The 12,142-nt window shown below is 44.3% G+C and overlaps 1 protein-coding gene across 11 annotated transcripts in view; it reads right to left on the reverse strand.

Moving 5' to 3' along the window:
* Window positions 1-12,142, reverse strand: part of TLE1 (TLE family member 1, transcriptional corepressor) — a 95,959-nt gene that overhangs the window by 22,800 nt on the left and 61,017 nt on the right. For 5 of the 11 annotated variants that reach the window (XM_053576212.1, XM_053576164.1, XM_053576201.1 and 2 more), the window contains 5 exons: window positions 5,696-5,749; window positions 5,041-5,193; window positions 3,529-3,673; window positions 2,825-2,926; window positions 2,309-2,499 (listed from right to left, as the gene is read on the reverse strand). In XM_053576212.1, the coding sequence (XP_053432187.1) occupies window positions 2,309-2,499; window positions 2,825-2,926; window positions 3,529-3,673; window positions 5,041-5,193; window positions 5,696-5,749 (645 nt within the window). The remainder of the gene's footprint in view (window positions 1-2,308; window positions 2,500-2,824; window positions 2,927-3,528; window positions 3,674-5,040; window positions 5,194-5,695; window positions 5,750-12,142) is intronic. The other 6 variants (XM_053576231.1, XM_053576190.1, XM_053576173.1 and 3 more) reach the window with 3 other exon arrangements.

The raw sequence follows: 12,142 nt of genomic DNA on the forward strand, positions 1-12,142 counted from the left end.
ACAAAGCATTGCAGGCTTAGTCGATGTAAGGCAGGCACTTTGACAACATCAATAAAGACTTTCATTAGAAATTGAAACAATAACAGAGCCTAGTATTTTAAATAAATAAATGCCAGGCATGGTGGCTCTTATCTATGATTCCAGCACTTTGGGAGGCTAAGACAGCAGGATCACTTGAGGCCCCAAGTTTGGGATGAACTAGGCAACATAGTAATACCCCATCTCCAAAAAAATTTAAAAAACAGCTGCGCCTGCAGCTGGCAAGCATCTGCAGTCCCAGCTACTCAGGAGGCTAGGGCAGGAAGATCGCCTGAGCCCAGGACTTCCAGGCTGCAATGGGCTATGATGGTGCCACTGTACTCCAGCCTGGGTGATAAGACCCTATCTCCAAAAATAACAATAATGAGGTCCAGGTGTGGTGGCCCACGCCAGTAATCCCAGTACTCCGGGAGGCTGAGGTTGGCAGACTGCTTAGGCTCATGAGTTCAAGACCAGCCTGAGCAAGAGACCCTGTCTCTAAAAACAGCCAGGTGTCATGGAGGGCACCTGTAGTTCTAGCTACTCAGGAGGCTGAAACAGAAGAATCACTTGAGCCCAAGAGTTTGAGGTTGCTTTGAGCATGGTACCCTAACAAGGGTGACAAAGTGAGACTCTGTCTCCAAAAGAAAAAAACAAAAACAATAATGCCGAAAATAATATAACCACCTCTAAACATCGTAAGACACGCTTTTAGGAGGTATGACCTGTCTGTGCATTAAGAACTAGCTTCCCATAGTAAATAAGTCCATAAACTTAAAGTGTTCTGCCTTGCCCAACAGAATACAAAAAGCATCACATTGTATAAGAATTTCTCCACCTCGGGCGGCGCCTGTGGCTCAGTCAGTAAGGCGCCGAGGGTGGCGGGTTCAAACCCTGCCCCGGCCAAACTGCAACCAAAAAATAGCCAGGCGTCGTGGTGGGCACCTGTAGTCCCAGCTACTCGGGAGGCTGAGGCAAGAGAATCGCTTAAGCCCCGGAGTTGGAGGTTGCTGTGAGCTGTGTGAGGCCACGGCACTCTACCGAGGGCCATAAAGTGAGACTCTGTCTCTACAAAAAAAAAAAAAAAAAGAATTTCTCCACCTCCATACTATTGGCATTTGGGGCCAGATACTTCTTTTCTTTGTTGGGGATCTCCTGGGCACTGCAAGATATGAGTAGTATCTCTGGCCTCTACCCTTTAAGTGTCATTAGAATTTCTCTCCCCAGTAGTGATAATCAAGTGTCCCCAGATGTTACCAAATGTCACTAAGGGATAAAATCCCCCCCCCCACATTGCATACCACTGGTCTAAGTTAGCCCTTTAGAGTTCATACCAGATGTCCCTGTGCTGTGCACTTAGGAGAGCAGCTAGTCCCTCAGCTGCCTGCCTTACTCTCTCACCCTCCCCTGCACAGCCTGGGCTGTAGGTGCAACATTTAAAAAAACAAACAAACAAACAAAAAAAAAATCAATGAATTCTAATATCACCCCTAACTATCAGTGGTAATGCTATGTGAAGAAGAGACAAGAGAGAAAGGTACGTGACATATTTTAGAAAGCAGAAATGATTCTGGGACTTTAATTTGCTACGGGTGATCATCTACATTATTTTCCTGATGCAATCAATGACTATACAGTCAATTTTACACTTCAAATGTGGTTCTGTATATTCTTGGTCAAAAATTAAGCCGTTTGCATAGTGGCAGAAGACAGGGTGAGACTATACAGAGAGCCTCCCCTGTGGTTTCTGTCCGTCTGTCTGTCTCTCTACCTGCTATACAAGAAATCACTTCTTACACTTAAGTTGGGCTGTTTGTTGGGTTTAAGGTATAATATAAGCATAGGGGAAAAAAGCTGAGCCTTCCCTAATGTTTTTTCCTAAAGTTTAAAAAGCAGGGGAGTGAAGGAGAAACTCAAGAAAACGAATGAAAAGGCTTCTGTGAGCCACTTGAGTCATTTCATCACCTTCAAATGAAAAGATCTACATTCGTGGGAGAAAACCAGATGTCCCTTGAAGCACTGAAGGAGCTTCTCAACACTGCCTTCTTCATCCACAGAAACAGTAAAAGGAAAAACGTTTGGCCCTCACCCAATGAAGTAGCGTGTTGACGGCTGACAAGAGGAAGGCAAGTATGCAGGCTGGACACTGGGCGTCTTTGTTTCTGAGGTGTGTGGGGCTGGCTACTCCTGCCTAGGCAGCACCCAGAGGACTGCCCACCTCCAGCCCCACGGTGCTCACTGAAGCACGCAGATCTCCTGACCCCCCAAAGCCCACCCGACCATGGCCTACCATAGGGGAGCGCCCATAGGCCACCACAGCAGCCGCAGCCGCTGCAGCGCTCATCTGGGGAGACATGTTGTGCAAACTGGCGTACGCAGCACCGGGGCTGGTCAGCTCGCCGTTCATGCCCGTGTGGGGGACCATCCCAAAGGGAGCGGGGTATGGGCCAGGAACTGCCAGGGGTGTCCTCAAACCAGCTGCTGAAAGGAAACGTAAGACACACATGAGTCAACTGACCCACTGGAGTCAAACTTGAGTAGCAATTCTAGTGTCATTTGTCAGCATCATTCATTACAGGGAGGGAGACAAGGGTAAGGGGGCGGGGGAATCATCTCCAGTTTATACACTGGATCCATTCTTCCCCAGAGCTGAATTCATCTCCAGAAAACAAGGGCCCCAGGGGGAGCCCAACCCACACATCTTCTCATTGGTGCAGGTGGCAGCACCAGGAAGCCAGGACGATTAAAACAGCATTACTGTACCCAATTCACAGAGGGCAAACCAAGGAAGGCACTAAGTGTTTACCTGACTTAATCTCAAAAGAAGATTTTCTTGATAAAATCCAAGATTTCTCCTTCAGTCCGAACTTTCCATTCCCTGGTACCAATTCCAAATGAAAACCCAATCCTGGATTTATGTAAACCAAAGCACGGGTTTAGGAAGAATATTCTGGTGCCTATTTTCCTTTGGGCCCACGCTGTTACTTTTTTTCTTTTCCCAGTGAAAAAGATCAGGTTGCAAGTTACGTGTTTATTCATGGGCTGGAGTCTCAGTGAAACCCTCCCGATTTCTACTGAAGGAGAGACCACTAATTCCTGAAGCATGCACCAGCAGAAAGCCAGCCAACTGCAGTCGACCAGAAGTATACTTGAGTAGGCCAAACCAGCCATTTCAGTCAGTATCACCAAAGTCAGATGCCCCACCATAGTTTGGTAAGGCGCTTGTGTTTGGAACAATTATCAGGAACTTTACTAAAGTCCCTAGGATTTGGATTATTTGGAAATAAAAAGAAAACCTGAATGTAAACAGTTGGAGGCTGAACAGGGTACAGCTGCTGAAACCCAAGGACAAACATCTGTTTCTTATCATGGCTTTTTCAGAGCTAGGAAGGGGGTGGACACAAGTGCATCTCATATTCACGGGGAAATTGCATCACGAGATTAACAGACAACAAATCAAGCTGAGAAAGGGAGAAATAAAACAAAGCAGCAAAAGAGGCGATGCTCTACCCGCTTGGTTAACGAGGGGGTCCACAGCTGGAGGCTTGCCGAGGCCTGGACGGAGTCCTGGAGTGGCGCTGGTGCCCGGCGTTGGCATGTCGCTCCGAGGCGTTGGTGTGCTGGATTTCAGAATAGGCGTGCTGGCTTTTTCATGCTGGTATCATTAAACAAATTAAATGAGTATTATTTTTAATCCAAGCCATATTACACAATTTATCACAACAGCAGCTGGGACACTGGGCACCTTCTTGCTACTCCCTCAGCCAATTTTCATAAATCCACACAATGTTGACAGCATTAACTTGTGAGCGAGAAATGTTGACCTTTCCTCTTCCTGCCAGAATTAAAACTCAAGCTAGAGATACAGAACATGATCACACGTCTTCCTCCGCAGATTTTATTTTTAAAAGTATTTTCCATCAGGCTTGTGGACTTTGGGTCCGCGCCAAGCAAGAAAGATGACCACCCAGAGAACAGTTCCCAGTCACAACACATGCCCCGGCCACCAAGAATGTCCAAGGGAAGATACCTTTTCTAATTTCACCTTAGGTAGCCCTGAGAGTAAAACAAATGGGTGAAAAACAGCAGAGCCAGCATCCAGAGGCAAAAGCCCTAAGGCTATCCCTGCTGTTCTGTTTGAGATAGATACATTAAACAAACAAAAAAAATCACTGCCTACTTTCCCACAGAACCAATGTGAACCCACCAGAGCAGATGAGACTTAACACCAGCTAGGAGCCTTTAGGAGTTGAGACAATAACAGGGTTACAGGGCATCTTCTTTTGTATCACAAAGTTTCACGACCTCTACAACACAGTCCAAGAACTGCTATGGCGTGGCAAAGAGCACAGGCCAGAAAGATATCCCAGCTCTTTCTGGCCTTGGATCATGGGCCAGGTCTGTGTAGCCTTGTCAAGGTACACGAGTTTTCCTCCCCATCAGTGAAATTGGATATTGCCTAGTGGGACTGGGTAAGGATTAACCTCAAGGTTGTTACCATTCAGAGATGACACACTCCACGAAGTTGGTTGGTTGAATGAATGAGCACATGAACAGGCTCTGATGCACCCTTCACCCCATTCCCCCAGTTCCAGGCTTCCTCCAAGGTCTCCTCTGTATACCACCATTTTGAGGAGCTCTATAATACAGGGGCATGTTCCACAATATGCTCTAGTATTATGAATCAGTCTACCAGGTAAATGGCCAGCCTAAGAAAATGAGGACTACTTAGAACCTAAGAGATTTGAACGGTCTGCTAACTGAGAAGTTGCAGAGAGCTATACACCATGGAAGGCAATGAAGCCTGCTCATCCCCACTGATCATGGCCCAAAAGGCATAACCAAAAAGGAAAAGTAAACCCTGCATGGGGCAAAGAACAGAAGGCTGAGTTGCGCTTTTAAACTCTTAAAAATACAACCCTTGCAGCAAAACTCCCACGTTTCGAGCATTTCGGAGTCCCCTGGTTCACAAAGAAAAATACACTGCTGCCCAATAGGTAAATGTGAGTTTTGTTTACCTACCAAGCTCATTTCTTTGGATTTCAAAGAAGCAGAACTTCCCGAGGAGGCGGTGGAAGCTGGGCTGCTAGAAGCATCTTTCTTTAGCAGGCGGTTTTTGTCAATTCCGTTTTCCCGGGGCGAATGGGCAGGACTTGCTCGTGGAGAAGAAGGGTCCTCAACAAGCACAATCAAAAGTTTTCAGTGACTTTACTTACAATGGATAGACTTTTTCCCTTTCCACATGCATCCTCTAAATTAAAAGAGAATGCTCAAAGTCCCTTAGGTTGAGGGTGGGCAAGGTGTCTGACCTCATTACATGTATAACAAACATGTTGTCTGCAAACATACCCACAAACATACCATAAAGAAAACAACTCCACTGTCAATTGTATCCATCGTTAGGCACACATATTTTGCTTAGAGGGCACGGGAAGGGAAGGGGGTGGAGGAGGGCAGACACCCAACTGAGAAATCCGAAACAACTAGAGAAATAGAAATTTTTTTTAATGGCTGTTAGACCATTATTGCTCCATACATGAACAACCAGTAAGCTCTTAATGTACAAGTGGAAGAGACCAAAATGTCATGGCTGTACTTCCTTCATTTACTGTGAAGAGTTTTCCCTGACACCATTCAAATCATTCTGAAGATAGAGTTTGACAAAAAGAATGGTTACCTCATTAGACACATCCACAACTAAGTTGTCATCACTTTTGTCACCATCACTGTCCTAGAAAAAAGAAATTTCAGCTCCATTTAGTAAAGGCTAAAAAAGCGTTCAAGGTCCAGTTAAATTTCTTTCCATAATTCTGGGTAGCAGATAGCATCTATACATATCACCTTGAAGACAGCTACCCAATCTGGAGCTAATACACAATGCATAGTTACAGAGATAAATTTATTTAAACCGTTTTTCCACAGGGTTACTAATCGCTACAAAAAAACAAAATGAAACAAATAAAAAACTAAAAACAACTAAGATGGATACTGGATGGAGTATAATCTCAGCACTCTGGGAGGCCAACCTGGAAGATCCCTTGAGCTCAGGAGTTTGAGACCAGCCTGAGCAAGAACAAGACCCCATCTCTACCAAAAATAGAAAAATTAGCTGAGTGTTGTTGCAGGCCCCTGTAGTCCCAACTACTCAGGACACTGAGGCAGGTGAATCTCTTGAACCCAGGAGTTTGAGGTTGCTATGAGCTAGGTTGAGGCCATGGCACTCTAGCCTGGGCAAGAGCGAGACTGTCTCAAAAACAAAACACAACAAAACAAAAACAAAAGAATAAACCTCTTTAGCAATGAGCTTGGGATATTTTATTTTTGGAGAAATCAAAGAAAGATAGATGGCAACATCTGGAGGGCACTGGAATCCTACAATGGGCTTTTACAGTCTCTTCATAAAGCTATAAAACTTAATCAGAGGAAACTCCAAGGTTGCACTGCATTTGGAAAAGACCCAGAAAAACTGTTTAATTTAATGAGGTACCCACTTCTATAGCAAGTTCAAGGCAGGCTAGAAAAGTCTACTTTCTTAGCCAAAAGGCCACATGTTCTTTAGTGCAAAGTAATATAAATAGGCATATAGAAAATATAGGTCGTCTCAATGGATCTGAATTCTTAAAAAAGGAATAGGTCTCTAATTTATGATCTAAACAATCCTTTTACTTTTGTCTTTGTCAATTAAGAATACACACATAGAGTCTAAGAAATATTAGTACATAAAATGCAAATCTTATCTATGTTGCCTTTTGTGAGCCCATGAGTCTAGGCTTCAAAGTTTGCTCTCAACTCTAAGTTTGGGTCTGAAGTGTTTTCTTCTAATCATACCCAGAGCACTACAGGTGGGAAATTCAATTTACTTTCTTCAACAGTGTATTACAAAATATACTTTAGCTGTTGTTACAAAGGCCCTATGCAATTCAGTAGTAACAGCATAAATGTACAACCAATGAGGAAGCCTGAGCAATCTACAATAACAATCTATTAAAAAAAATATTTTCACATAATCAAAAAAAACCTACTATTAACAAAAATTTGTTTTCTCTTAGTAAAGCACATAGAAAAGTATAAATGTTCTTAGGTGTTAAGTGATAGTGGTGAAAAAATATAAATTAAGCGTCAGGCATGGTGGCTCATGCCTGTAATCCTAGCACTCTGGGAGGCTGAACCAGGTGAACTGCTTAACCTCAGGAGTTCAAGACCAGCCTGAGATAGAGCAAGCCCTCATCTCTACTAAAAACAGAAAAACTAGCCGGGTGTTGTGGTGGATGCCCGCAGTCTCAGTTACACAGGAAGCTAAGGTAGGAGTGCTTTAGACAAAGAATTTGAAGTTGTTGTGAGCTATGACTCCATAGCGCTCTACCCAAGGAGACACAGTGAGACTCTGTCTCAAAAAAAAAAAAAAATATATATATATATACACACACACACATACACATATATAAACTTTAAAAGGTTCTCTTTTAGCAAAAATAAAAACAGCTAATGCAGTGTGTAGACTGAACCAGCAAAAAGTAGCAAACAATTACTTTATTACAACTCTGAAGTGGGTCCTTCAATTTTCTTTAATATAAATTTTTGCTTCCTATTAGACCCTTCTGCAAATATAAACCTTCACGGTATAGTATATTCCTGTTATTGATGAACTAAGGTCTAAGGGCTCTGTCCCAGATTCTCCTATATTTTCTCAGTATACTAACTCTGACCACCTTATCAGACATACCTAGTATATGTAGGGTACAAAACTGTCATGCCAATGTATGCATTCTAAATCATTTATTACTAACTTTTTTTTTTTTTTTTTTGAGGCAGAGTCTCACTCTGTTGCCCAGCTAGAGTACCAGGACATCAGCCCAGCTCACAGCGACCTCAAACTCCTGGTTCAAGAGATCCTCCTACCTCAGCTTTCCAAGTAGCTGGGACTATAGGTGCCCACCACAACACCTGACTAATTTTTTCTATTTTCAGTAGAGATGGGGTCATGCTTTGCTCAGGCTGGTCTCTCCCAGCTCAGCCTCCCAGAGTAGGATTATAAGCATGACCACTGTGCCTGGCTCTACATAACTTTTATTTTTTTTATTTATTTCTTTTTTTGTAGAGACAGAGTTTCACTTTAATGTCCTCGGTAAAGTGCCGTGGCATCACACAGCTCACAGCAACCTCCAACTCCTGGGCTTAAGCGATTCTCCTGCCTCAGCCTCCCGAGTAGCTGGGACTACAGGCGCCCGCCACAACGCCTGGCTATTTTTTGTTGCAGTTTGGCTGGGGCTGGGTTTGAACCCTGCACCCTCGGTATATGGGGCCGGCGCCCTGCTCACTGAGCCACAGGAGCCGCCCTCTACATAACTTTTAAACACAAGCCTCATGAAGAGCAACTCAGAATTGTGTATTCGCAACTTTCTGTAAATCATGAGCCTTCCACCTGTTAATTAACAGTTGAAGTAACAAATGAAAGTACATGCATGGGATATCAGCTCTGGGCAACAGACAAGAGGAAAGTGATAGGTCCTAAAAAAGGCTTGGGCTTGGATGGGAAGGGCCAACAACTTTTTAACAGAGAAAGTGATTAAAACATGGTGCAAAGGGTGGATCCATTTGAGAATCTGCTACAAAATAGAGATGGGTTTGGAAATCTTAACACAGTGATTAAGTGCAAGGATTTTGACGCAGGGCTGCCTTCTAGGCTCTACCACCAATGGTGACCTTCAGCAAATCACTTAAATGCACGATGTTTCTATGGCATCAGTCAATGGGCACTGTAAAAATTAAATGAAATAATCTAAATAAAAGCACAGGGTTCTTGGCCCTAACCCCAGTTAGAGCTCAAGAAATGTTATCTACTGTTAGCTTGAGCAGACAGCAGGAGACACAGAGAGGCCAAATGTTTAAAACTCTTCAGAGTCTGCACAACAGACACCTCTTCCTCCCAGGGCAACGGGGAAGTGGCCCAATTCAACATTCTGCTTTCATCCTGTCCCCGACAACATACCCATCCTGCAACAGACACTCAGGGACACACCAGGCAACTCTGGGACATGCCTCGGCTGTAATTTCTGTGACCTCAAGACCACAGCCAATGGCCATTTGGCTTGATTCTTTTCTTCCTTCTGCTCATGGTTTTAGCTGTATGTAGAATAAGAGTCCTCACTCTACCAACCAGCTGGGTGAGTTCATCTGCAGATTTTGAATAAGATGCCTCTGGCGTTCTTCCATTTTTATCATGAACTCAGATCATTAAAATGCTCACTGTGGAAGAAGACAAACTCTCTACCTTGAACACTAGTAAGAGCCTGAACCTGGACCTAAGCATATTATCAGAATAGCGTCCAACCAGGTGTTTTGTGACACCAACATTTTTATTTTGTTTTAGCAGGAGTAGTCACCAAATGTGAAGGGCCCAAGACAAAATAGGAAAATGGAGAGCCCTTGTTCACAAATTGAGAATTCAAAGATCAGAACATTAGTTAGCAACAGCTCTCCTGGGAAGGAGGATGTGTCGGTGCCATCAGGCCCCCATCTCAGTGCTTACACCTGGGGAGGAGGGATCAACCTACCAATTCTGCAAAAGTATGTAAAAGACCCTCTAGCCCAGCAACATTTACAACAGTCTTTAAAAATGACCTTGCTCTTAATCACGGTGTTAAGATTTCCAAACCAAACTCTTGGTTTAGACAAGAATTCTAGCGTGCAGTCTGAGATGGCGAGAGTGGAAAAGTGAAAGCCAGCCAGTACCTGGGAGACTTCAACCGTGCAGCACCACCTCAAGCGCTGGCCTCGGGGCAGGAGAATTCAATAATAAGAAAATCTTGAGACTAATTATCCTGTCATTAGCTTAAATCTACATTGCAGTCCACACCCCCAACACACATGGTTCTCAGAGAGGCTCCTCGAAGGTCAGCAAGCTCAGTAAGACTCTGGTCTCAAGGTGACCTCTGAACCAGGAAGCAGGTCAGATACAGACAGTATAAAAGAGAATTGGCGGCCATGACCCAACCCTTTTTCCTTGTTGTGACAATGGGGGCTCATTCATAGCCTATGGCAAATCTATATTGCTCTGTAAGCCTACATCTTGCTCTTGGATCTGTAAACCTGTCTTACTCTTTCTCAATATTACCTTTGTTTCATGGCTGCGGTATCTGGTCATTTTTCAACCAAGAGCACCCCATGAACTGAGGACCCAGGCAGCTATCCGAAACCCTGACAGGCCTTGAAGCCCCACATTTTTGGTGCTGCAAGACTTGGATAAACTTGGGAGAATTCATTCTGCCAATAAAACTAGGTAAGCCCACTCTTATTTTGAATTCTCCTGCCCTGTGGCCAGTGCCTGAGGTGGTACTGCATGGTTGAAATCTCCCAGGTACTGGCTTTCACTTTTCCACTCTTGCCATCTCAGACTGTAGGCTCAAATTCTTGGCTAAACCAAGAATTTGGTTTAGAAATCTTAACACAGTGATTAAGAGCAAGGAGTGATGAGGAGTTTGAGGACACACCCCTCGTGATAGGGGAGCAGTCTTTCATTTTATTTATGTGCTTCCAGGCTGTACACTGGTTTTAATAATGTACTTTTCTTTCTAATTTGATGGGATGCTTACTTCCTTTCTCGTGTTGGGACTGGATAACGTTTCCTCCACTGGCTTTTGCCCACACTAAACTGCAATGTCTCCTTCACAGGCAGTGCCGTCCAACCTCCCACGTGGGGTGGGGCCCAGGTGAGCATAGCACAGCCTCCGTGGCTGACCTCCTCCATATGCTGGCCAGCGTGCTGCAGCTCCATGCACAGTTAACTTATGGAGGTTCCATTGTACTTAGACTCCTGGATGTATCCAGCCTTTCTCCTTCATCTTTAAATTGCTTCTTCTGCTCCAATCCGGGAAATGCCTTCCTTGTTGTGGCTGGCCACCCAATTGCTGGTGCTATTAACAGTACTGATATAAATGACCAGGATGTTAATATGTACATGTCTTTGTCCTGGAGCTTACTTTTGGGGGAGAAAAAAACCTGAGAGGGTCTTAGTGAGGGGCTGTACACAGCCCCTCTTTCCTACGAATCTGAAAGATGTCAGGACCGACGGTGGGGCTCCGGCTGTCATCTGGCAAAACCCAGCTCTAACAGGCCTCAGAGTAGCCCCTATTCCTCTCCTTACTTTTATTCTCTCAAATTGAGACAAGTTTAATCTAGACACTCTAAAGAAAAAAAAACATTTACTCTTCTACATGACGGCCTGGCCACGGTACAAGCTGGACAGGAAAGAACAGTGGCTGCCACACAGGACTCTAAAATCACCCCACCATCTTACAGTTGGACCTTGTTTACAAAGGAAAAGGAATATGGGCCAAATGCCATACATACAGATTTTTTACGGCTATGGTGTTAAGAAATCCTCCTCTGTGGCTCACACCTGGAGTGCTAATCCTAGCACTCTGGGAGGCCGAAGTAGGTGGATTGCTTGAGTTCATGAGTTTGAGACCAGCCTGAGCAAAAGCGAGAGCCTATCTCGAAAATATAGCCAGGCACTGTAGCAGATGCCTGTAGTCCCAGCTACTCAAGAGGATGAGGCAACAGGATCACTTGAGCCCAACAGTTTAAAGTTGCTGTGAGCTGTGATGCCACGGCACTGTTCTGAGAGTGACAAAGTAAGACGCTTTGTCTCAAAAAAAAAAATAAAAAAGCAAAAAAGATAAAACCAGAAATCCTCCTCTGGTTCCCACCCGTTTCATACCATCCCCATACTTGGGAGGCCCGAGGGGGTGGTGCCTTCTCTATCTCTACTGGAGAAAAGGCAGCTTGGCCCCCACCTTTGGTAGAAGCAGCAGGGGGGTTGTGACCAAGCCCAATCCATAAGCATTTTCGTTTAATAGAATTAAAACAAATAAAACACATCTGGGAAGCTATACCGATTGCCCTGGGAACTATATAGTGAGAGACACTTTCCTGCATTTGTGCCTAGCCTATGATATGGCTTGGAAAGACGTATATGTTATTCTACACCAGACTTTAAATAACCATGAGAAATCTAGGGTGTTGACGGAGGAACAAAAGTTTATCACAAGGTTACATCTTTCAAATTCAAGATACGTAGCAGGTAAAATAGCAGTGTCCAAGACTGACCCAGAGTGGAATAACA

Source organism: Nycticebus coucang, chromosome 2 (genome assembly GCF_027406575.1).
Source record: "Nycticebus coucang isolate mNycCou1 chromosome 2, mNycCou1.pri, whole genome shotgun sequence".
NCBI lineage: Eukaryota > Metazoa > Chordata > Mammalia > Primates > Lorisidae > Nycticebus > Nycticebus coucang.